The sequence below is a fragment of the Homalodisca vitripennis genome, chromosome 4 (genome assembly GCF_021130785.1).
Source record: "Homalodisca vitripennis isolate AUS2020 chromosome 4, UT_GWSS_2.1, whole genome shotgun sequence".
Lineage (NCBI taxonomy): Eukaryota > Metazoa > Arthropoda > Insecta > Hemiptera > Cicadellidae > Homalodisca > Homalodisca vitripennis.
Genome location: NC_060210.1, coordinates 78,873,061 through 78,900,940, shown reverse-complemented (window position 1 = coordinate 78,900,940; position 27,880 = coordinate 78,873,061). Strand labels below are relative to the sequence as shown.

The 27,880-nt window shown below is 34.5% G+C and overlaps 1 protein-coding gene and 1 long non-coding RNA gene across 2 annotated transcripts; one reads left to right on the top strand and one right to left on the bottom strand.

Annotated features, from left to right (window-relative positions):
* Window positions 1-43: 43 nt before the first annotated feature.
* LOC124359594 (circadian clock-controlled protein daywake-like) lies at window positions 44-24,718 on the top strand. Its single transcript, XM_046812476.1, has 6 exons — window positions 44-174; window positions 18,571-18,663; window positions 19,907-20,045; window positions 20,933-21,066; window positions 22,668-22,817; window positions 24,487-24,718. Exons 1-6 carry the CDS (start codon window positions 102-104, stop codon window positions 24,639-24,641), a joined length of 744 nt encoding a protein of 247 aa, XP_046668432.1. The 5' UTR covers window positions 44-101; the 3' UTR covers window positions 24,642-24,718.
* Window positions 9,245-26,347, bottom strand: LOC124359595. The gene is made up of 3 exons (XR_006922160.1): window positions 25,549-26,347; window positions 19,870-20,086; window positions 9,245-9,656 (listed from the first exon to the last, which is right to left on the bottom strand). It is a non-coding gene; the product is annotated as an uncharacterized LOC124359595 (long non-coding RNA).
* Between the last annotated feature and the right edge of the window lie 1,533 nt (window positions 26,348-27,880).

Here is a 27,880-nt window from a genome sequence, read left to right as displayed (position 1 = left end):
TTTCCCGTGGATCGCTATCGTTGTTACCGTCAGCTGTGTGTGACCTTGTCCGCCGGACGCTGCCTCAGCATCACACCCGGCACCACAACCTCAGTCTCACCATGCTGCTCACCCTCGGCGCTCTCCTGGTGTCCTGCTCCACACTCGCCCAGGCGGCGGCCAAGCACAACATCCGTGAGTACTGCAGCGGAGTACTCCTTGTGAGGTCCACCTTTCACCACGACATAATGCTGTAATCTGTGCGAACAAGCGAAGTTAACTATGATTAGTTGACTAAGTATTTTCCCATCATTTAACTAACTTATCTAAAAGTGTAAATACTCGGATTCTGTGTTGGTTGGTGATAAGAATACAAATCTGTTCCATACAGTAGTGCGATGTTAATAAGAAAGTTGTTTTCTTCTATAATTTCCACCAAATATATTATTCCACCGCAGGCACAAACGTTCCGTGACTATTGTGTAAACGCTCAAGAGTTTGTTTGTCTCTGGTAATGAAAATAAATAAATATATTTTCTGATCGATGTTTTAATTCCAAAATTTAATTAATAATCTAAAATTTAATGGCAGTCATTGTATTTTACCTTTCGCAAACGAAGCGTTCTTACAGGTATCTCATAATGAAGAATCTTTTGGATTTCCATTTCTGTTCAACTGCATTTTCATGTGATAGAACGTCATTTTTTATCAAATATAACTTTTTGCACGTGTTGGTGTTACTTTCATTTGGCAATTGGTGAATAACAGTTGTGAATGAGTGGTAAAAATTTCGTCAACATTACTAAAAACCACGATTATAAACTATAACTATGGTTCATTTTATTTACAAGTCGTACATATTAAAATTGTCTAAACCTTTTAAAAGTATGAAGATGTATTTTAAACTTAGGCTTAGTCCTTATAACAAACTATATTAATGTCGTATTTGCAAAATTATCATGACTTTAATTACATTTTGTCCAGATTCAAGTGTTTAATCTTTTATAAACATTAACGAGGTTGATCTAACACAAAACCGAAAATTTAAGGCTCTACATAACTTTTTACTCAAAATCACGTAAAATAAAAATAATAAAGATAAATCGTATTTAATAAAATTATGTTATAAACTTGCAAGCTAAACAACGTTCAAAATTAATTGAAAATTCCTGTAATTCTTAATTTCGATAAGAAAGACTCCATAGCAATCACTTAATGCTATGACTTAATGCTTATTGCTTTATGCTATGCTTTGACTAGAAGGTCATAGCATGTACCACTTTTAAACTTCGAAATATTCTTATATAGTAAGTTATTTTGTTTTTGCTCTTCCAAGTATTGCCGTAAACGCAAAGAACGCAACGCTTGTGCAACTATTGGTAACAGCTGGAGAGCAGTGAGCAACTGAGCGGCTCTTGAACTAGGACAACTTGTACATTCAGTGGCAGTGGCCAGGTGCCGGTCACCAACATGGCACTTGTGTTACTTAACCACATCATTGTCCGTATCTTTGCGGCCCCTACATTCATAACCTCACAGGTTCGCGGACAATGTGCAACTAAGCGGCTCTTGAACTAGGACAACTCGTACATTCAGTGGCAGTGGCTAGGTGCCGGTTCCCAACATGGCACTTGTGTTACTTAACCACATCATTGTCCATATCTTTGCGGCCCCTACATTCATAACCTCACAGGTTCGCGGACAATGTGCAACTAAGCGGCTCTTGAACTAGGACAACTTGTTTATTCAGTGGCAGTGGCCTGGCGCCGGTCACCCAACATGGCACTTGTGTTACTTAACCACATAATTGTCCGTAACATCGTTGCGGCCCCTACATTCATAAACTCGCTCACAGGTTCGCGGACAAGTGTGCAACTTAGCGGCTCTATAACTAGGACAAAACATGTACATTCCAGTAGCAGTGGCCTGATGCCGTCACGCAACACGGCACTTGTGTTACTTACACCACATCATTGTCTCGTATCTTTGCGGCCCCCTACATTCAGAACCTCACAGGTTCGCGCGGACAATCATGTGCAACTAAGCGCTCATTGAACTAGGACAACTTTGTACATTCAGTGGCAGTGGCTAGGTGCCGGTCACCAACATGGCACTTGTGTTACTTATCCACATCATTGTCCATATCTTTGCGGCCCCTACATTCATAACGTCACAGGTTCGCGGACAATGTGCAAACTAAGCGGCTCTTGAACTAGGGACAACTCGTACATTCAGTGGCAGTGGCTAGGTGCCGAGTTCACCAACATGGCACTAGTGTTACTTAACCACATCATTGTCCATATCTTTGCGGCCCTACATTCATAACCTCCACAGGTTCGCGGACAATGTGCAACTTAGCGGCTCTTGAACTAGGACAACTTGTATATTCAGTGGCAGTGGCCTGGTGCCGGTCACCAACATGGGCACTTGTGTTACTTGACCACATCATTTTCCCATATCTTTGCGTGGCCCCTACATTCATAAACCTCACAGGTTCGCGGACAATGTGCAACTAAGCGGAAGCTCTTGAACTATGACACAAAAAGCTTGTATATTCAGTGGCAGTGACGCCTGGTGCCGGTCACCAACATGGCACTTGTGTATACTTAACCACATAATTGTCCGTATCTTTGCGGCCCCTACATTCATAAACTCACAGTTTTTCGCGGACAATGTGCAACTTAGCGGCTCTAGAACTAGGACAACTTGTACATTCAGTAGCAGTGCCTGGTGCCGGTCACACAACACGGCACTTGTGTTACTTAACCACATCATTGTCCGTATCTTTGCGGCCCCGTACATTCATAACCTCACAGGTTCGCGGACAATGTGCAACTAAGCGGCTCTTGAACTAGGACAACTTGTACATTCAGTGGCAGTTGGCCATGTGCCGGTCACCAACATGGCACTTGTGTTAATAACCACATCATTGTCCGTTATCTTTGGCGGCCCCTACATTCCCATAACCTCACAGGTTTCGCGGACAATGTGCAACTAAGCGCTCTTGAACCTAGGACAACTTGTACATTCAGTGGCAGTGGCCAGGTGCCGGTCACCAACATGGCACTTGTGTTAATTAACTCCACATCATTGGTCCGTATCTTTGCGGCCCCTTACATTCATAAAACTCACAGGTTCGCGGACAATGTGCAACTAAGCGGCTCTTGAACTAGGACAACTTGTATATTCAGTGGCAGTGGCCTGGTGTCCGGTCACCAACATGGCACTTGTGTTACTTAACCACATAATTGTCCGTATCTTTTGCGGCCCCTACATTCATAAACTCACAGGTTCGCGGACAATGTGCAACTTAGCGGCTCTAGAACTAGGACAACTTGTACATTCAGTAGCATGGGCCTGTGCCGGTCACCAACACGGCACTTGTTGTTACTTAACCACATCATTGTCCGTAGCTTTGCGGCCCCTACATTCATAACCTCACAGGTTTCGCGGACAATGTGCAACTAAGCGGCTCTTGAACTAGGACAACTTGTACATCAAGTGGCAGTGGCCAGGTGCCGGTCACCAACATGGCACTTGTTGTTAATTAACTCCGCATCAATTGTCCGTATCTTTGCGGCCCCTAACATTCATAAACTCACAGTTCGCGGACAACAAAGTGCAACGCAAGCGGCTCTTGAACTAGGACAACTTGTACATTCAGTGGCAGTGGCTAGGTGCCGGTCACCAAACATGGCACTTGTGTACTTAGCCACATCATTGGTCCGTATATTTGCGGCCCCTACATTCAATAAACTCACAGGTTAGCGGACAATGTGCAACTAAGCGGCTTTTGAACTAGGACAACTCGTACATTCATTTGGCAGTGGCTAGGTGCCTTGCCGGTTCCCAACATGGCACTTGTGTTACTTAACCACATCATTGTTCCATATCTTTGCGGCCCTACATTCATAACCTCACAGGTTCGCGGACAATGTGCAACTAAGCGGCTCTTGAACTAGGACAACTTGTATATTCAGTGGCAGTGGCCTGGCGCCGGTCACCGACATGGCACTTGTGTTACTTAACCACATAATTGTCCGTATCTTTGCGGCCCCCTACATTCATAAACTCACGAGGTTCGCGGACAATGTGCAACTTAGCGGCTCTAGAACTAGGACAACTTGTACATTCAGTAGCAGTGGCCTGATGGCCGGTCACCAACACGGCACTTTGGTTACTTTAACCACATCATTGTCCGTATCTTTGCGGCCCCTACATTCATAACGTCACAGGATTCGCGGACAATGTGCAAACCTAAGCGGCTCTTGAACTAGGAACAACTCGTACATTCAGGTGGCAGTGGCTAGGTGAGCCGGTCACCACATGGCACTTGTGTTAAACTTAACCACATCATTGTCCATATCTTTGCGGCCCCTACATTCATAACCTCACAGGTTCGCGGACAATGTGCAAACTAAGCGGCTCTTGAACTAGGACAACTTGTATATTCAGTGGCAGTGGGCCTGGTGCCGGTCACCAACATGGCACTTGTGTTACTTAACCACATAATTGTCCGTATCTTTGCGGCCCCTACATATCATAAACTCACAAGGTTCGCGGACAAATGTGCAACTTAGCGGCACTAGAACTTGAGACAACTATGTACATTCAGTAGCAGTTGGACTGGTGCCGGTCACCAACATCGGCACTTGTGTTACTTAACCACATCATTGTCCGTTGGCGTATCTTTGCGGCCCTACATTCATAAACGTCACAGGTCCGCGGACAATGTGCAACTAAGCGGCTCTTTGAACTAGCACAACTCGTACATTCAGTGGCAGTGGCTAAGGTGCCGGTCACCACATGGGCACTTGTGTTACTTGACCACATCATTTTCCATATCTTTGCGGCCCCTACATTCATAAACCTCACAGGTTTCGCGGACAATGTGCAACTAAGCGGCTCTTGAACTAGGACAACTTGTATATTCAGTGCATTGCCTGGTGCCGATCACCAACATGGCACTTGTGTTACTTAACCACATAATTGTCCGTATCTTTGCGGCCCCTACATTCATAAACTCACAGGTTCGCGGGACAATGTGCAACTTAGCGGCTCTAGAACTAGGACAACTTGTACATTCAGTAAGCAGTGGCCTGGTGCCGGTCACCAACACGGCACTTGTGTTACTAACCACATCATTGTCCGTATCTTTGCGGCCCCTACATTTCATAACCTCACAGTTCGCGGACAATGTGCAACTAAAGTAAGCGGCTCTTGAACTAGGACAACTTGTACATTCAGTGGCAGTGGCCAGGTGCCGGTCACCAACATGGCACTTGTGTTAATTAACCACATCATTGTCCGTATCTTTGCGGCCCCTACATTCATAAACTCACAGGTTCGCGGACAATGTGCAACTAAGCGGCTCTTGAACTAGGACAACTTGTATATTCAGTGGCAGTGGCCTGGTGCCGGTCACCAACATGGCACTTGTGTTACTTAACCACATAATTGTCCGTATCTTTGCGGCCCCTACATTCATAAACTCACAGGTTCGCGGACAATGTGCAACTTAGCGGCTCTAGAACTAGGACAACTTGTACATTCAGTAGCAGTGGCCTGGTGCCGGTCACCAACACGGCACTTGTGTTACTTAACCACATCATTGTCCGTATCTTTGCGGCCCCTACATTCATAACCTCACAGGTTCGCGGACAATGTGCAACTAAGCGGCTCTTGAACTAGGACAACTTGTACATTCAGTGGCAGTGGCCAGGTGCCGGTCACCAACATGGCACTTGTGTTAATTAACCACATCATTGTCCGTATCTTTGCGGCCCCTACATTCATAAACTCACAGGTTCGCGGACAAAGTGCAACTAAGCGGCTCTTGAACTAGGACAACTTGTACATTCAGTGGCAGTGGCTAGGTGCCGGTCACCAACATGGCACTTGTGTTACTTAGCCACATCATTGTCCGTATATTTGCGGCCCCTACATTCATAAACTCACAGGTTAGCGTACAATGTGCAACTAAGCGGCTCTAGAACTAGGACAACTTGTACATTCAGTGGCAGTTGTCTTGTTCCGGTCATCAACGTAGCACTTGAGTTAATTTTCAGTCCGGTGTTACCTATTACGTGTTACAAAATCTTTTGAATGTCGAGGTTAATATTTATAATAGTTTGATTTAAGATTTACATACAGTGAGCGTGTACCTGAAGGTCACCAGCATAAGCGTAAAATGTTGTGTAACGCTGTATTACGAGTGCACTGATGTAAAGTACGGTGCAAAAAGGCAAAGGTGGTAAGAACGGGTTCTTGTGGACACACTTATAACCTATCATGTAAGGAAGTAAGCTATACTCATATTTCCATAAATGGATGAAAATAGGTACTGTAATATGAAGTTTTATATACAGTTATGTACACTATGTGCTTGTGTTGGTTGATTTGACGTGGTAATGCGTTATTACTGTTATTGTAGGAGCCAAAAGCCAATTTGCAGTGTATTATAAAACTTAATTTTTCTTGAAATAGATAAAAGAATGTTTCTAAGAAGAAACCGACCCTCAGCCACGCTAGTTTTATGGAGGCCTAAGTGGGATTAAAAGGATTAAAAATATGAAATGATAATTTGTCTCAAATTAATGTTTTATTGCTTGATACACTTAAAAGCGATTATCAAACACTTAAATAACAGTTGTATCTCCGTCATTCAATAATACAAAAGATAGGTACTAAAAGTTGTCACTTTAAGGGATTGTATATAGTTAGCTGGCGCTGATTTAAGATTTATTTACGTTCTGACGTTGATGTTATCTGTTTCAAACTAAAAAATACATTATCTGAGGAAAAATAATCGTTATTTATTTTAGGCCTCTTTGATTACCTCTCATGTTGACCTGGCTTGAGAAGATAAGCGTGGCTGACGATCAATTTCTTTCTTTGCGGAATTTTCTCTGCTTATTTCAAGAAAGCCAGCTTGTTTGCTTATACAATGTAAAATGGGTTTCGGAACTTGGAATACATAGTTAGTTGTGTTCACTTTTGTCTTACTATCTGTATCATTTGCCCTACGCAGTTACATGTGTAGAGAAAATATCTTGAGCACTTGATGCAAAGAACGTGATAGGTTTATAATCAAGAGGCAAACCCATCATCAATATCTGTCGATATACACATCGGATACTGAAAATTCGATTTAAATCGCAGGTGAAGAATCAAGCTTGCAATCTAATTCACCGTTTCTGCTCATAAGTTTGCGCGACTCAATTCTGGAAATGTTAAATAAAGAAGAGTAAAGTTTTATAGTTATTAACGCAATACTCAATACTACGAAATGCAATAACAAAAACAAGACATGCGAGGCAACCAAAGCAAGACTACAACAAACAAAAACACTCTGTCAACAGACCAGACAGTTGTCACAACAACTGACACTAAACACTTATTTTACTGTTTATTCTTAAGTCATAATATTGGCCATAGAATATCTAGCAATCGTATATTAAAACTTGTTCATGAAACAAGCAATACTCGTTTCCCTGGCAACCTTATTTGTCGCCTCAGGGGGGTAATTGAGACCATAAATTCTGAAGCTATTCAACATAATTATATGTGACCTACATAATTTTTTAAAAATAACCACATATGTAAATTTATCATTTTTATATTCTACATGTTTTTCAAGAACACTGAGGAGCACTTACATCAAACCATAAAACGTTTTCAATTATATCTGAAATATTAATGCAAATTTAATTTTTCCGCTTTTGAGACACATTATTTTTCAAAATTATGTCTGTGTTACGTAATATAAATTTTTTTAGGACTAGGACTAGCAGTAGTAAACTTTTTATTTTAATATTTTGTTTTTAAAGATAAGCACATTAATTTCATTATTGTTTAAAATATCAATAATTGCTTCTTAATTTTAATTAAAATTAGAAAGCAGCGTAACACTCTTTAAATCTGACTTAAATGTTAAATTTTTACAAATATTGGGTTTATAAAAATACGGTTTCTGGCACTTAGTGTACTACCAATAGTAAAACTTTAATAACAATATTTTTGAATAAGTGATTCAAATCAATTTCGAGTACCATAATATGTTTGAAATTAAACCAACGTCACGACATCGTTTCACGGGATCTTCCTTAAGTGCATCCCAAGATGAATCTTTTAATCTAAATCTCAAAATCACTTTCTATACGTTAACAACATTTATTTTCTACAATCTACCACGTCTTTAATAAAAAGGTATAAGGATAAAACACCCATATATTTTCTAGTTCTAAGTCACGCATTTTCAGAATTTTCTGTTGTATCAATAAAAAACATTTTAGAATACTTGGTAGACATACTTCTTCTGTAATTAATTGGGGCTTTTGAAACTTTTGTGAAACCATCATTACATTTTAAACTATGCTTTTTAAGGCATTTTCAGATTGAGCTAGCCTTTTGAATCCTTGCGTAGCATGTATAAGTGCATAAAAATAAATCTACAAAACTTTCAGTCGGCTTTTTATAGTTTTATAAAACAACAAAATTATTGGTTATATATAAAGACATCTGCCCGAAATGTGAGGGTGAATGCCACTGTGATGATGGTATATAAACCGAGGTGGTCACTTATACTCCGCATAGAAGGGGAAGAGGAGTCGTTTTGCCCCGGGCGGCAGAATTGTAGGGACGGAAAAATATATAAGTTTAATTTGTTACGTAACAACTGTTTACGCGTAGTTTTGTCTGTCTCCACGCGAATCGCTTTACTCGAGGATCAAAAATTATACTAGATGGATACCTAAGTTTTAATATTAACCACAGACCAAATAGCAGAGCTATAATAACATGAGCTATATTAAAATTTAACTTGTTTATTTCACCGTTTATGCATGTAAAGTGAATTGTAAATTTCAACCACACTGTAACTTTATTATATTTTTAAAATCATAACCTAAGATCCAATTAACACCAAATTTTGTATTACAATGTACAAGTGTACTGATTGAGTATGTAATTTTATAATCACTTTTTACGAAAAAAAGTTGTTATAAAATTACCATTTCTTATTCTGGACCGGGTAGTTAAAAAAAATTCAGCATTGATCACGTTAAATGGAGTTCTTAAAACCATTATCTTAAGCGTGTAATTTTTTAAACCACTCACATTTAATTAAACAAGGTGTTGCTAACTTACTGCGGCCGGTGCCTGCTTGTTTTAACGCACACCCGCCGGAATACAGATGAAGAAACACCGTCCTGGGTAGTCAGAAAAAAGCAACAAAAACATCTTTTTAAATTTATCATTTCTTTATTTATCCTGTCAAGATGTTACACTTGTCTTCAAATTCACAGGGAATAATTGCTAGTAATTGTAATAGTAAAATATGAACAGGTTGATGTTTCAATAAATTTACAATATTTTATACCTATTTATAGTAAAATACTATTTTTTAATAGTTTATATTTAATTATCTATGTTTCTTGAAATGTTCAACCTTCATTATAAATATCTCTAAAATATTTTAATTCTTTCTAAATGTTTTATATTACATGTGTTTTTTAAGGCAAAAAGTTAGGAAACATCTTATTTAACTTAGTCCAAAAGACCTTTGCGCTTGCTTCCGAAATGAAATCATGTTTATGATGGGTACGATGGTTGATAGAGGCCACCTCCTGTCGAGAACCACGAGACAGATAACGGGCACTGTATCTCAGTCATGTCACCTTAAAATAAGGAAGGCATAAAAAAATAATGGATAAAAATTTAAGATATGTTGACAATTAATAATAACATTATTAATAATTGACTTTTAAAATTATTGGTTACATAGCAACACTTAGACAAAGGTTACCCAAACATCACAACATAACTCAAACTATTCCTTACTCTTCCAGTCCCTGTCGCTTCGGGGAAGAGCAAGCTGGAAATTAATTGAAAATTATTTTTTTTAAGCACTATTAACAAGTTTAAATAACAAAAAAGTTCTCATTTGACATAATTAATATATCGTTTGCCAAAAATCTTGAAAAGCTAAATTGTATTAAGTTTAAAAGTAATATTCATTCTATTTTTAGGACGTGGTAATTTATTATGAAGTTTTCATTCAGAGTTTAATGTGATTTTCTTGTAAAAAGTTGTGTCTTTTTTCGTGTATAAAACAGCTATTTGTTGACTTTAACTTGAAAGAATGTCAAATATTAGTTCTGTTGATTGTGCCATTGTGAAATTTATGAAAATAGTCAATTTCTTAATACATAATTATGTCAACATCGAAATTTTGTAGTTTTAAAAATGTGCGTAATTTAACTGCGTATGTAACAAGTAACATACATAAAAATGTTTTATCCTTATCTTTCTAATAAAGAAGTTATAAACTTCAGTTCTCTTATTGCTCCCTCTGGAAAAATGTAGCTGCTGGTCTGCTTACAATACATAATATGCATTACCCACAAACTACACTCCATATAATGCTTCACATACCTTAATTCACTAGAAATAAAAACTGACATTTGAGTGTTGGTGCTGAACATATTTTAACAGCGTTGTTTTGTAGACTATATAAGTGACTAAGATGCTTGCGTTTATTTTATCTATCAAAGGTAGGTCCTCGCTCAATTTGGTTTATTTTAAAATCCCTATGCAGTGTTTATTCTCTCACCGCAAATTCTAAATAAGACAGTTAATTATTTAGTAGTCTACTTCTTAAACCTAAATAGCCCAGATTTTAAAACAACGGTATCACACTCAGGTGTAAATGCTATATACACTATTGTGTAGTCCATATAACTACGTGGGCTGTTACCTGTTAATAAGGCAGATAATCACAAAAATGAGAAAAAGCTTCTTAAAATGAGGAACAGAAACATAACATCATTTGTTTTAATGAAACTAAAGTTTAATGTTATATATTGTATTAATTGAATTGAACCACAGGAAACAAAATAAAAGTGTTCCTTTCATTCTAAAAATGAAAAATACATTAATAAACTGTAGGTAAAACTTATGAAACACTACCCGTCAGGATTTTTCTACAGAAAGGTCGTACACGGCTGTAGCTAAAATTATCATACTTATTTTGAAGAGGATTTATTAAGCCTTGGACGTAAATACTAATGTACTAATGTACTAAAGATCACTTGGCAGACAACAACAAGTAAGCCTATTATATCATTAGTAAGTTCCAGTAGCCGAGTCAGCTCGCCTTGGACAAGCGGCAATTATCCAAGATAATTATCAACTCATCGTAAGGGAAGGATTACTGTGTCATGGTCGAGGCAAAACACGCTCATATTAATTAACATGCGTCATGTCCTCTACAGACAAAGTCATTCATGTTTTTGTTCTTCCACATGCAATAATTAATTGCTCAAACTAAATATTGCATTTGTGAGATTTAAACTGCACCTACACCATGCGTTAACTTGTTTTAACAACCTATTTCTTGTGTAATACACTAAGAACACATTTGGGATGAATCTCATTATAGTTAAAAAATTTAAAAATATCAAATTAATCACAATTTTTTGGTAATCTCCATGCATTTGAATTGTCTCTTACAATTTAGAATAAACACGAACCACTCTCTCAGTTTTTAAGACTCACAAAATATAACATTCTTAAGATGCATTTGCAATTTAATTGGCACAGAAAATACCTTAAACAGCATAGTTGCACAATAACGTAAAACAATAAAATGCAATCATTTACATAGAATATACGAACACGTGTATTTTATATGTAAACTAGATGTTACCTGCGGCTTCGTCCGCAATTTTTAAAATCAAAGACTGTAGTCTACTTAGTCAAAGCACTTATGATGTAATATAAGGGTTCCTATAATACTTTCCAAACGTACGTAGGCATACGATCTGGTACATATTATTTCACCGTTCATGGTTAGACGAACAGATGTCGAGGGACTAACACTTAAATCACGTTTTGCGCGTACCACTCTAGTTCAAATTAAATATATTTCCGATATTTCCTCGTTGCCCCGATCAGGAAAATTTATTCGTAGGTCTCAAAAACCTACTTTGGTTTAAAAAAACCATTTAATTCCAACTCCTGTGATCTTCTTCCGGTTTAATATATTACCAGTGATGAAAGTAATATATTATTTACCTACTGACTAGGACTGAAAAGCCTTCTTCGGTCAAAAAGTGTCTACTTCCGGGCGTTTAAATTCAATTTTAGTCTAATGTATGTACTGTATCGTATTGGAGTTTGCTTTATTGACTCGATCAATTATAAAGGATGTTCATTTAAAAACTTTAAACTCGTATTAAAATACTTAGGGGAAGTGCGCTTAAGTTGCACCTGTGCCTAAAATGCACCTCTGGTGTTTTGGCAAAATGAACAGACATACAGCGCTCCACGAGGGACCAAGGTGAAGCTCAAACAGTAAAAAAGTCATGCCACTCACTTGGGTTAATGAAGGAGTTGATTGCCGTTCGTATAAACAACTTTCGTTTATTTCACAGTGCGCGTGTTATTTTTGGTGATTTTGATTTTATGTTACCACGATCCTGTGAAGGATGAATAAAATTCTTATTATATCACTATATAGTAGGCAATCTTAGCTTTTAAATGAAACGTAGTTCGATTTAAAATATGCAACCTAACCTCAAACACGAAGTAGTTAGTTTCAATATGGTGATTTGCCTAAAATGCACCGCACCGGTTTCCTTAAATTGCACCACTTTTTTTACTGGTGAAATTTAGGCTAATATGATATTGTTCATTTCAGATGGCGAGTTAAGGTAGAAAATACGGTATATGGAAGGAAGAGGGTATGGAAAGGGTGATTGCGTCATCAAGAACGGTGATATGGGCATTAATGCAGTTGGTCGGGTGTACGGGGTGCCGGAAAAAAACATTAAAACGTCGCTTATGCAAAAAACAAATACCTATGCAACTGATTCTAAAACAGGTGTTCGGTCGTCCCCAAAGACTAGCCAGCTGAGTTGGAAAATGAATTGGTACAGCACGTATTAGATTTAGAGAAAATGTGTCTTGGAGTTACCCGAGAAGATTTGAAGAAGTTGGCGTTTCAACTAGCTGAGGCTAATGGTCTACCGCATAGATTCAATATGGAAACCAAAATGGCAGGGGATAAATGGTATTATTCTTTTATTTCAAGGCATCCACAGTTGTCTTTACGATAACCGGAGGCAACATTAATGGCTAGGGCCAGTGGGTTTATAAAGGAGAAACGGATATTTTCTACGATACCCTGACAAAAATAGTTGATGTAAACAAGCTGCAAGCCTCTAACATTTTCAATGTCGACGAGACTGCCCTTTCAACCGTCCAGAGGCCACGTATGGTTTTGGCTAAAAAAGGCAAACATCAAGTGGGGTCAATGACTAGTGCAGAAAGGGGTACCCTGACAACTGGGATAATTTGTATGAGTGCAGCTGGTGTTTTTGTACCACCAATGCTTGTTTTCAAAGGTTTGAGATTCAAATCCGAATGGAAAATAGGAGCTCCTCCTGGGACCACGTTTGACATGACTGAGAGTAGTTGGAGCAATGCTGAGGTATTTTTGAACTGGTTAAAAACCTTTGTGTCTTTTATCAAACCTAGTAAAGATAAAAAATGTCTCATTATACTAGATGGCCATACGTCACATACAAAAAATCTGGAGGTTATAGAATATGCCAGAGGTCATGGGGTCATCTTGTTATCCCTACCATCACACACAAGTCATAAGTTGTAAAGATATGGTATAATAAGAAAACGCAAAATGAAATACAGTTATTTGAGTTTAAAAGTTATGTTGATTTCATTGTATAACATAGTAAAGTTTTCTTTTCATGTCCATGATTCATGATAAATGGTTTTTTATGACATTTCATGGTTTTATTATTCCAAAACATGATTTTAAAAGCGGTGCAATTTAGGCATAATGGAGGTGCATTTTAGGCACATAAAGTGCAATTTAGGAAAAACTTTTTTTGTTTAATTTAGCTCGTAATTTTGTTAAATGGCTACTTATTCCAAAAATAGCCATTAAATCTTCTTTGTATAGCACTTAATAATAACACTGAAAAAACAAAATATTCAAAAAAATTTTGTTTCCTGAAATATACATGAAAGCGCTTAAGGGGTGCGATATAGGCGCACTTACCCTATAGCCCAAGTATCAAAATTCTGTAAACGGAAGTGTATAGTACTAATTGGGGGAGAACCCAAAGTCAAAATTAGCAAAAATTACCCCATAAGAAGTGTTGTTACTTTTGTTATGCTTTCACTCTATAATTGTAAACAAATTTAAAATAGTGGTTAACTGAATTAAACGTTGTTATTATGCTGTCATAATACAACGTTTACACATCACAGTTGAATACATGTAACAGGCTCTTTGAATTCACGTTACACTACGTTAAAGACCAAGATGGGATTTTTTGCTGCTTTAAAGCCCATTAGGAAGTACCTCAGAAGAATCTACGTAATAAGAATAAGCCTATGTCCATCCTAGGGACCCTAGGAATGTCTATGTACAATGTCAGTACAATCGGTTGAATAATTTATACGTAAAAGCAAAACAAACAAACAAAGGCACTTTCACATTTATAATATTATTAGGAGACGATGTTGTATTTCATTGATGATCCCACACGCTTCGGAGCTAAAAAGTGTAGGTTGACTTAATGCGTTGTCCAGACTTCAATAAATGTGAGTCGAGAAGTGTAATGAAAAATGAAATGAAATGAAATGAAAAATGTCTTTATTGGAGGCGAAGTTAGGACAATAATAATAATAATAATACATAGTATAATAATTTATATAGTAGGGTCTATATCCCTATGACGACGGTATTGCAACACACTTTCCAATTGTGTGTTAATTAATAACTTTAATTGTGTAAAAGTACTAAGGCATCGTTTTGACTTAATGGACGAGCGTGTGACCTACTACAGTGAAGGCAGTAAATTGTTGTAAATAATTATAGGCTGAGAGCTAGCGCAACCGATCATTCTGGACTGACAAAATTTATTATCGGTTTGTCTGTACGATATATCGAGAACGAATTGACCTACACTTAAAATTATGCTTTAACCTTCATTTATTATTGGTAACATCGAATTTAAGGATGGTGCATGTCCTTCCATGGGATTTGGCTGAGTGTCAGCGAAGCTTAAGTTTCGTGAAGATATGTCGAGAATGAATTGACTTATAGACTGAAAAACTACATTCAGCTATCATTAAATGACTGAAGCCATTCCCCTTCTTTCAGTAAATATGTCAGTCTGCTGTCGCAGACTACCTCGACAGCTAATTGAGCTGTGGACTTTAACTTTTACATGTTGTTCCATATTCTGTATTTCTATAAACGCAACATCGAATATAATTATGGTGTACGTTTCTATATGGAATTTGGCTGAGCATTAGCATAACTGTTCCCAGAATATTTTTTTAAGAACGTTTAATCTGTATGACAAAATTTTGCTTAAAACTTCATTTTCAGATAAAAAAATATGTTCATACAGTGCTTGTCCATCCCTGTGATTTGGCTAAGCATTTGTAAAGTATATGACTCAGGAGGATGGTTGAGATAGACGTAATTTTACTATCAGTCAAGGAGCTGGTAAAATTCCTCTATATATGCTATCGTCTATCTTTCTGTGTATATGTTTTCCGCAGGATTCCTCGAAAATGAATTGAGTTATGACCTTGAAATGTTACATGTAAACATAGACAACATCGTGTTTGATGTTGTGCAAGCTTTATGGAATCTGGTGGAGGCTAGGCGCTACAATAGGAGCCACGAAAGAGTGCTGTTGGCGGTGACCAATGAAATGGATAGGCCCACGCGACGTTGCCACACTTCTCGTCCACTGCGGCCCGGCACGAATTGCTGCGACTTCAGTGGGGAAGTTTGGCAACGTCGCTCAGTACTTGTTTGCTGCTGCAAGGTCACGTGCAAATAGGCTCCTCCCTCGACTGCACTTTTTGGTGATTCATACTATAGTGAATTTTAGTTTCCGTAGGATATCTCGAGAACTATTTTCTATGTTGATGTTACATTTTGGATGAAACTTCATTTCTACATTGACAAGACCGAGTTCGACGACGTCCATTTCCCTCAGTATTTGGCTGAGAGTCATTAATTTAAATCTATCAATCAGAGGGTTGGCAAAATGTCTGTTCTGTTTGGGGCCTTGAAAATTTTTTTCTGTCTGTCTGTCTAACTATAAAATATCTTAAGAATGAAATAAGCTATAGACTTTAAATGTTTCTGTAAATTAAGCCAAACTTGTTATGCGATGTACAGTCTGGTGTACTCCTACCATGTTCATCGTTTTATGAAGATAGATTTTGGGCAATTCTGTAAAGAATATATACGTATAGAAAGTGATGTACATATGTACCATATCAAATAAACTTGTGATAATTTTGAGATTCACATCTCACTTGCTTATGAGACCACTAGTGGGCATGTACTCTGAGGCAACTACTAGCACTAGATAATTCAACATCAGTGACAGAGATGCAGGAGGTATGGTACAATTGGTTTACGGGTTTGTGGCCCTTTCCCTGATTTCTTGTTTACTTTATTTGCGTATCTTACACAATTTGTTTCTATTTGTGTGACAACGATTTAAAATATAAAAAATATACAATGTACAAATAATGTATCTTGTTGAATTTTTATGAACCGATATGGACAAAACTGTTTAGCTGTGATTGACTCAAGCATTATTGTTCTGCTCCTCCTCCCCTCACCCCATAAAATAGAGTTTGCTCTTCCATTTTCCGTTTTATTCACAATATTTTGAAACTGTGAATATCGTGGAGATGATGTTTTTGTAACCAAATACATTTTATACGAAAAATTAAAAATCATTTATATGAAATAAACATGTAAAACTTAAGGCCACATGGTTCTTTTTTACACTTAGCCTGTTAAGAGATCCATCAGCAAAAGATTTGACAAATCTCATTGGTTAATTATTGTGCAATTTATATATTTTATTTAAGTATGCCACAACTGTTAGTGTTTTCTTGATCTGTTAGAATACACAACTACAATTTGTTTTCTCACTGCATTATAAACCATATACTAATGTAATAAATAATCAATACCATTACAATGTAGTCAAATGAATTGACACTGTACAAATGCATTAATTATTATGGTTTAAGCTTTTCACTCCACTACTCATTACAGCTGTCTGCTCTTGCAAAGTGGTGCTCTCACTTTCTATAATCAGCCCTACATTCATTAAATTAATAACAATTGTAACATATCTGAAAACATGCTTTTCACCATTTAAGAGTCTGAAAACAAACAATAATGGTTTAGTTCATTCACCCTGCTCTGAGCAAATGGGATAATAGATCAAGTCTGTTTGTTTAGCAAGAGCAGTTTTAAAGCAGAAGTCTAAGGTAATTTGTTTGGGTCTTGGAGAGCAAACGGAGAGCACGATGTGTGTGCTGAAAGTGAAATTGCACACTAAAAATGGTGTGCAATCTGATTTAATTAAATCTTTGCATTTAAGTTAAATGCAGATAATACAAGAATCTATTTATATCAATTCCATTCATTATAATTTTGCACTTTGTAATACGTAAACAATATCTTATATCCAAATTGTTATAAAATTATTTTTAGATTTTCAAATAAATTTCACTCGTTCATTTTATGGTTATAAAAGGTGCAAGTTTAGATCAAAGTGGAGTGAATAGCTCAGATCAGGTGCAAGCTTAGACCAAAATAGAGTGAATAGCTCAGATCAGGTGCAAGTTTAGATCAAATTGGAGAGTGAATAGCTCAGATCAGGTGCAAGCTTAGACCAAAATAGAGTGAATAGCTCAGATCAGGTGCAAGCTTAGACCAAAATAGAGTGAATAGCTCAGATCAGGTGCAAGCTTAGACCAAAATAGAATGAATAGCTCAGATCAGGTGCAAACTTAGACCAAAATAGAGTAAATAGCTCTGATCAGGTGCAAGTTTAGAGGATTTTGGTGAAAGTTAGAGCACGAAAGTATCAATAAACTTATAGTACTGTAAACATTATATAAAAAACACGCTGGATGAAACGTGTGTACTGATGAAACAGTAAATATCTTAACTTGTTAAGATTAAGTCAATAGTTCATTACTCCTAATAAACAGAGTTATTTCATTATTTTAAACATTCTTTAATATATTGCAATTCCCCTAAATTTTTTTAAACATTTATCAAAGTTTCCCAGTTTTAGTTAACCTTCAAAGCTCTTAAAAAATAATTTCCATTTGTGTCACATGTAACTTTTTATTGCATTTTTTAAATGTAATATTTTTAATTGAGCTCTAAATCCAGAATAAATCATGACTGATTCCATACTAATAAATACTACAAAAGAATAGACTCATTGGTACAAATTTATATTTAGTAATGATTCTGGATTCAGGAGGATTGAAGGTAGTAATCAATATATATCTCCAGACATACACTGGTACAATTTTTATTAAATATAGCAACAAAGCATTCCCAACACTGGGAATAACAGAAATAAAAATGTACTTGTATTTACAACTTCCAAAATAGGTACCGTATTAAATAAGAAATGCCAATTAAAAATTATTCAAGTGAAGAAAACAGATATGATCTGAATATGATTAATTTACCATGTGCATTGTTGGTTTCAGCAAGTTATATACAAATATGCAAGAGAAATGACCCTCATCTGGAAGACTGTATTCTGGACTCAGTAGAGAAACTAAGGCCTAAGCTGAAGACTGGTGAGTAAGAATATGGTTCTCACTGGTAGAAACACTTCTCATAAAATATTATACTCTCAGAGGATGATTCAGGTAGAAAAATGTAATCTACTCATCAGTACTCACTTAAGATCTAATCGAATATACTGTATGATGTAACTTCAACACAATCATGAAGTCTGGTGCTGGTAAGGCCATCATAAGAGATAATTCAGAGACGCATCCATAAAAACTGGTAGTCACAATGTAATTCTTAATATTATTTAAAAAATTCTGTATATAGTTAAATAACTACTATATTATACAAAAATGTAAACCCTGAAGAGTTTAAAATATACATTATTACTAACCGATATCAGTACTAGACTAATTACTCTAGTTTTACTTCATACACTGATTATTATAAAATTAAAGTATTAAGTAAACATTTTATGTTTTACTCAACTGGAATATGCATTGTCCAAGAAAAAAATTAAAACTGAAAACAAAATAGAAATTTTCTTTTATAATGAAAAGTTAATAAACAGAATATTCTATCATTATACGGGTTTATGGGCTATGGTTTTAAATTACTACAATGAATATTAATGTAGTCCATATCCTAAAAATATACAAAAATATTAAAAATATATTCTACTTACTTAGTCTCATGGTTTTTTTCATACCTATTTGACTTAATCATTTCTATATGCTTTATTCTAAAGAAATTAATTGGGGTGGACGAAATAAAATTAGTGGTTTTGAGCAGAAACTTGGAAATTTAAAAATTTGCCACTTTTAGGACCGATAAACATATTTCCATAATCGTGGAGTGAAAATAGTATATATATTTTGTCTCTGTCCTTTGTGAGCAGTAAAGTAATTGTTTAACGTATGCATTGGAATTTTTAGAAAATAAAAACACACATTTACTAAGGTATACTAACTGTAAAATTGTGAATATCCTTTACATTTTGTTAATGTTTAAAATATAAAGATTGAAATTTCAATTCTAATTTGAATATTTACTGTAATTTGCAGTTTTTTGAAACATTTATGAACTCATTCACAAGTTTGAATTTATTCAGCCTGTATTTGTTGTTATAAATGTTTGAAAACTCTGATTTACTTTCATATACACTTTCTTGATATTGCTACGAGTTAATTTTATATTTTATTATGAAATTAAGGTATGTTGTAGATAAGAACTAATTCTTAAATCTTTTTAAAAAGTATTTTTGTACTTACTTATTTTTCAACTTTTGAACTTTGACTTTGACCCCAGGTATTCCTGAGTTGGATGTGCCAGGACTGGAGCCATTGGTGCTCCCTGTGGTGGATGTGTCCAGGGGTACCGGTGTACGGGCACGTGGTACCAATGTCACCGTCCGTGGTGCCAGCAACTTCAAGGTCACCAACCTCAAGCAAGTATTTTTCATCTTTTTCTCTTTTAAAACACTACTGCCTTGAATAAAAGGAAAAGGTATCAATTCAGCCTCATTGCAAATAGTTTCTGTAAAGCAAGAAGTCACTGTTTAAAAGTCAAATAAATCTGTACAAACTTGAAAGTGGGTCACTCTGAAAGTTTTTATATATTGGTAGATAGTACATACTGCAATAATCATCATTCTTATCTGATTCTCCAAGCGCCTATTAATACCAGACAGCAAGTTGGAGCCACCAGTGTACTTGTGTTGTCTGTTCGGACGGTAAATTTCGTGAAGTTATGGAACTATCAAGAGAGCATTTCAGGCAACAATTTTCTACGATTTTAAAGTCAGTTTGTCTCAGGAGGAGTGCGTTGAACATCTCCAATTTGCATTTGGTTTTGAAGGTGGTGTTCAGAATTTCAAAGGGAACATAATTCTCCTCAAGACGTTATATACCCGATCTTGAAATATGAGACTTTTTGTTAGTCTTCAACCTGAAGATGACGAGATTCATAAATATTTTCACATCCTTCCAAAAATTGAGTGTTGGGTGATTTTAACAAATAAAAAATCCAACTTGTTAAGTACATTTACAATGGAGAAGGCTACTTTGAATGCGCATAAGTTAGCAAGTCTAGCACAAAACTCGTCATGTACCTGAAAACTTTCACAGTGGCCCACATATTATTAACGTCCTCTCCGCAGTTAAGACAAACACCCCTATCCACTTCCATATCAGCTGATCAGGCTCTGCTACCTATTTTTTAAGCTAATTCAAAAGTCAAATCCATATTCAAAGTGTACAATTTAGTATAATTATTTTAAATTTAAGAATCAAAATAAATTTTTTAGTCTTTTGCTATAGTAAAAACTTGTTGCAGGGCAGATTTGAACAACACCAAATTCTACATAGGAATAAAAATCCCATTTTTGACTTTTGACGCTCAGTACGAAGTGAATGCACGCATTTTAGTTGTGCCAGTTAAAGGAAAAGGTCCAATAAAAGCTAATGCCAGTAAGTAATTAATTATAGTCAGCTAAGGTTAATACATTTAATATAAGCATTGTAAACAAACAAAGGTTAATTCATTTATTATTACTTTGAGTCACCCATTAAAAGGAAAAACTTGTCTATAAATATGCATATAGAGTATCTTAAGCTACCAAGTGAGTTAAATAATATGAATTGTTAAAGAAATGCAAAACACAATACGTACAAGAACAATAATAGTCAATTTCATTACTAAAAATTAAGCAGTGCCAAAGTGTTTACAATCTTTCTCCCATAACATTATCAACATTGCATACCTCAATTTCTACATTATTAGAATTTTGATGTCTTTAGAAGTTTTATTGGGTTCCCATGGTTTCAACTGCTTCATTTCATAAAATATAAATTTGATAATTATAAAATAATATTTTATGCAGGAAGTGTTTAAGCTGTTTTTACTAATAATATGTTTTGCAAGTTCACAAACTATGAATTAATGAAATCCTACCAAAATGGCTAGAACCTTTAAAAAATTTATTAAGGCCAATAAATTCAATTTTAAAGTAAAGTGTCTTAGATTCACAAAAAATTTGCAAACATTTAGAAAATAAAAATGTTTTGATAGATATTTTAATATCTGATGTAAATATTGATTTTCATTAATGGCGTCTATATGTACTGTATGTGTATACATACAAAGGAACATTTTCATAAAAACTTTTTAGTCCAGATGGTGATCAAACATACATTACAACTAATATAAAAATAGATTTTTAATACCAAAAAACTTCTAAAGGGTTAAATTCAAAATTTTATTATATGGAATAAAAAATAATCTATGGTTTAAAATAGATAAGACTGCTACATGGTCTAAGACATTGGACTTAGGATCTGAGTTAGAGAAAGAGCAGGTCAAATCATGTCTGTGACCATAACACTGTTTATAGTGCCATAAAAACTTATTTACTGTATTAACTCCTTATTCTGTTTGATGAGATCCCCGCACAGGGCAGTGGCCCATGAGGATGTACAGAATAAGGTTTAAAGGTAGATCAGCCACTCCTTAAAAAAATTATGTAAATTGATTACATTAAATTGAACTGTTTTTATAGAAAACAATTTAAATATACAACTGTAGTAATATTTAAAAAAGAAAACTAAATATTTAAATAGAACTAAACTATGAAATGAACAGATTATCAGAGTGTAGACGAGGTACCTAACAAGGTATGATTATTGTACATTATTTAAGTTAGAAGCTCATTCTCATTTTGACTAAAAACATTGAAGTTGATTTTATATTACTTGGTTGATAGGTAGGCCTACATTTATTTTATCATATTAATACAAAAGTATAAAGTATTAAAGTTATCAAACAAAACAAACCATGAAATTGTACAAAGTTATGACTACAGAATTAACAGGTCGTTTATGGATGAGTAAAAACAGAAATGGTCCTAAATTCTATTACTAGAAATAAAACTTTTAAGAAAGGGAAGGAATAATATCTACATCAGTGTCATAAAGAGTAACAGACACGACACAAGGAGTGCTTTGCTGAAATATATTAATGCCTGAGTAAACTTTAGTGTAACATTGATAACAAGGGTATGTGATTGTAACAGCTGATGTGGAAGGCAATGCTGTGCTCAAGGGAAGGAAGATCAGTCGTGACGGAGACACTTACGTAGACTTCACAGAGCTCAAACTCGACCTGGACATCAGTAACTACAATGTTCACCTGGATAACTTGTTCAATGGAAATAAAGAGCTAGGTCAGTTACAGTATCATTCAAATAATAAATCCAAGTTTATAAGTACAATCTTTTTATACATGAATTGCTTTTGATCAATTATTATTTAATTAATTGTTAACATAATTTTTTTAACTTTTATGCTTGATATTAACATTCTCTGTTCAAACAACACATCTCAAATTAGAATTTAACTTGTCAGAGGTTCTAAACATGGGACTAAATAATACATTTATCTTTTTATATGTGCAAGTCTTCATAAACTTTTTAACTACATTCAAAATATGTACTAACAAAAATGTATACTGGATAGTCATTAAGTTAGATCAGAGTTTAAAATCTGAAGTTTTCTTCCAATAGGATAATCAAAATAAAAAAAGCATTATTTAAACTCATATTAGTTAATTTACTGTTAATAATTTATTTTTATACCACTTGAAACTAACCAACTCTACCATAGCCTTTCATTCTGTTACCTACCTATAATAGTACTGTTATGTATTTTTCCACACCAGCTGATTTCAATGAAATTTGAAAGCAATACATACATTAATAATTGTAACTGAAAAGTAGTAAATTTTTATGGAACCAACTATTATAACATTCTGTAAGTTTCCTAGCAATAACAAGGATAAGATTCTAAACAACAGCCATAATCTAAACACTGCAATAATCTAAACACTATTATAATGTTTGTGAAAATTGTTTGATTATTTTCAAATCTCATAGTCAGGTTTTTTATTACAAGAGTTGACATGGTAATTTTGTGAACTATTTGTATTGTGTCAAGATTAGTATTAACATTTGAATGTAAATTAGTTAAAATCTATAACTATAAAACTTTAATGAAATTCATAATCAGCCAAAATGAGTACACAAATGGAATACTACATACTTTTATGTCAGCTATGGTGGTTATTTTATCCTCAGAAATCCTTACTATTCCATTTTTAAACTAATTTCTGTAATTTATTAACTACACTAGATCTTGGACACAATACTAAATAGTTCACTTAACAATAAAGTTATTTTGTTTTATTACCTGCATTTAAAATAATTTTCATGACAGTGCTTAAATGTGGCAAGACATGGCATTTATTAATACTTTAGCTCCTAAACAACTATGTTAAAAAAGTTAATAATGTGAAACTTGTTTTATATTCAAAACGGCTAGAAAACACAAGGTGTTTTACTATATCACTAGAAGGAATTACTAGATATAATTACAACTATTTTTTACTAGATAGAATCCTCTAAAGAGCTCTAAAAATGAATAAAATATCCTTTAAAACCAAACCAACTTGTCCGAAATACAACAGTGTTTTACCTTGAATTACGCCTATCTAATGAATAACAATTTAGATGTATTCCATATTATTCAGTGTGGTGTACTCTTCAATCAAATTCATCTTCTCCTCCCCCTCAAAATGTATCATATTATTTGAACATTTCAAATATGTATAGAAGAGGAAAGTATAGAATTAACCACATTATCATAATGTTTAACAATTAAGGATAGAAACTAAAGCCTTAAAAAGTTTATCATTCATTTAAAAACCTAATAAAACTTCTGTGAGTTTAATGTTGGTGACAAGTTGCTCATTTTAATTTTTTTTTTAACATGTAATTATGATAATGATATTATTATTATGATTATGATAATGTTATAAACCGGTCCATTTTTTTGTAGGAGACGCAGTGAATCTGGCACTCAATGACAACAAACGAGAGTTCATGGAAGCTCTGAGACCTGTAGTCGAGAGGATTGTCTCCGATGTGTTGTTAGATATTGCTAAGAAAGTTACCAAGAATTTTACTTACGATGAGCTATTTCCTTTAAACTGATGTTAATGTTACTTTTAATAATAGTATTCACAAGTTCATACAATCATTATGTTAAGTATTAAACAATTTCTAGATGGTATTGTTTTTTTTTTTTTCCTTTAACAAGATTCTGGTAGAGAGATATGAGTGAATATAAAAGAGAATTACAAATAAATTTTATGATGGTATAGCCTTGTTACAGTCGGATAAGTGTTCAGGTGTCAAAAAGTTTGTTTTTATCTGATTTATATTGTGTGCGTGCTGGGGCAAACACAATAAATATACATATACAAGATAAACTTGCCTACAAATTTGATGAAAAAAGAAAATCAAGAATAAGCGTAGCACCAAAGATACAAGAATGTACTATTGCTTTTATGGCCAAATAGTTAATTCTTTAACAGCAAAACAGTTTCTTTGGATATTTTTTTAAACACATGAAACACTTCATCCACATGGAACTCCAAAAATATCTAATTACTAAAACTGTATAACTGTTAAAAATAAAACTTACTTAAACCTTTGATTATATTACTTACACAACTATAAATGAGTTATAACTGTGTACCTAATATAATCAAAGCTTCAAAGTTAATTTTATTTACATCTACATATTATCACCATTGGTAAGTAATACATGAACAGTTAGACACAAATAATGTGTTTAGTACTTGTTTCAATACAGGTAAGGTAGGAAATGCTCGCTCACATTGTGGATGCAGACTTAAATAACAGTTTGTACAGTATAAACCTCCTTAATTTATGTACAGAAAATGACTTTTGATTTGCTGTTGGGTAAATATTTAGCCATGGACCACTAAATTCCGCAAACTAATCTGCTCAATATTCATCTGTTAGGACATTTTTATGTTTTTTGTGTACTAATAATATAATCATTATTTGTGCTTATAAAAATAGACATAATTACCTGACTAAATGAAATTGGTTAAGTTAAGCACCATTTTTAACTTGTGTTCTGATTTGAAGATGGCGCTGAATGGATTCTGAAACTGTTTATTCAATTTAATTTTTGACATGTTCAATATCACATCACTTTATTATTGGAATCCAAAACATTATTTGGATGCTTACAGAGTAATCACTTACTAAGGTTATATAAAATTTGAGACCCAGACTTAGGTTAGTTAAGGGGATGTGTTACATCCTAGTTCCCAATTTAGTCAGAACGAGAATCAGTGAAAAGAGTAATCGGTTATTTGCTCCATACCCAAATGTGGTATCAGTACAGGAGCCCATTCATTACGCATGATGAAATACATGTATATTCAAACTTGCAGAAACATTAGCTTTTCGGAAACATAAATTTTATTTAAATCAAAAAATAAATTAAAATACATTCAACAAATTCCACTTAACATATAAATTGAGATGTGGCACAAGTAACTGGTTACTTGTGATTCAGTGGTAGTTTTCTAAGATAAAATAAACTCTAAAATCCCATTATTCTAGAGTAACAAACAAACAAGGACTAACACAGAAATTGTGATGACACTTTAGGGAAAGTTAGTATCAACTGAGTTGAAAAGTCTAGCCAAAGGCTAATAGTGGTCAGTTATACCCCTACAGAATTTAATGCACTCACCATCCATGTATATAAGCACCATTAATATACTGGATCAATACGGGATATGGTTTCAAATAACAAAAAGTGATTCAGCTTCCCACCCCTGTACTTTGAGATATTGTCATACTAGAACTTTGGACATTAAAACTTCTGACAAACTATATAATATATATATATATATATATATATATATATATATATATATATATATATAACAAAACAGTCAGTTTATTGGTGTGGTATCTTTTATCTGCTGTATATCATCAAATTGGAACAGTTTTTGTAAAGTTTAATATTCAGGGTGCTTGATGAGAGATTGGTACAACTTCAAGATATGATAGTAGATACAAAAACAAGCAAAAAGTTCATATGCTGTATCTCGTTTCATTTAGTGTCTGTCTGTCCATATATGTGTTTTCTTTTTTTTAAAGCATATAAAAGAACCTGTTACAAGTAAATAATATGAAACTTGGTATTTATGTTGTTAATTAAAGAGACAGTAACATACATTTAAATACTTATTATCACTTCCCATTTCAAAATGGTGGCATTTAAAAGTTTTCAAACTTTAATATCCCAAAAACTGTTATCCTACATAAAAATTGCAAAAATAATTATTTATTGAAATAAAAATGAACGGTACCAAATTTATTTTAATCAGTTGAAGAAATAAAATAACTACATAAATTTTAGTTTGTGAGTGTTTATGCTTTCTTTCTGTAATTTATAGAGCGGAGTTCAACTTTTTTTATTTAGTGGTCTTTGCATTACAAAAGATGTTTTAAAATAAAATGGAACATGTATATGCATAAAAATTGTATTATTACTTAAAATTTACATTTAAATTTGAAGTTAAAAATACTGCTCATTGTGGCATCCTCTTTCAGCAATGCATGCTTCAGTTGCAAGAATTTCTTGGTCTTTCAAAGATCCCAGGAATAGCTCTGATGCTGTTGTATCCTCCTTGCACCAGCAGGAGGAATCAATCCTTGCATATAAGGAACCTATGTTTAATACAACTCTGTAACTGACTGTACCTATGATTAACTAAGGTAGCAATAATTTTAGAAATGACGCCTACAATACAATTTTGTCAATTGTTTACAGCAATACAGAATTATTATTATTATTATAGACTTTAGATGACCCCATAAAAAATAATCCAGCAGGTTGAGGTTTGGTGATCTAGCTGGCCAATTTACTAGTTCCTCCATGCCCAATCTATTTCAGACAGTATGTGCTATTGAGGTAATCACTCACAATATTACTTAAATGAATAAACTGCATGTCTTCACTTCTTGCAATTTGAACATAATCTAATAAATCTGGCTAAGTACGTCTAACAATTCTAGGTAAATGTATCCATTAAAAAGTAGCAGAAGAATATGTGTACAGCAGAATATATATGCAGTGATCACCAAGTATACCACACCATATATTTTAACCAAATTGCTGCTGGTAAGACCTAATCACAAATTTGTAAGGATTCTCTAGTGCCCAAGTATGGGTGTTTTGAGAATTGATTATACTATCTGTGGAAAGTATAGCTTTGTCTGTAAACAACACTTTCTTAAAATTATTAGATTCTGAATTTATGACTTGTAAGTATTCAATTACAATATTCAATCCTTGGGAGGGTAGTCTTGTGGGAGTAACTTTTGGACTTAAGTCAGGT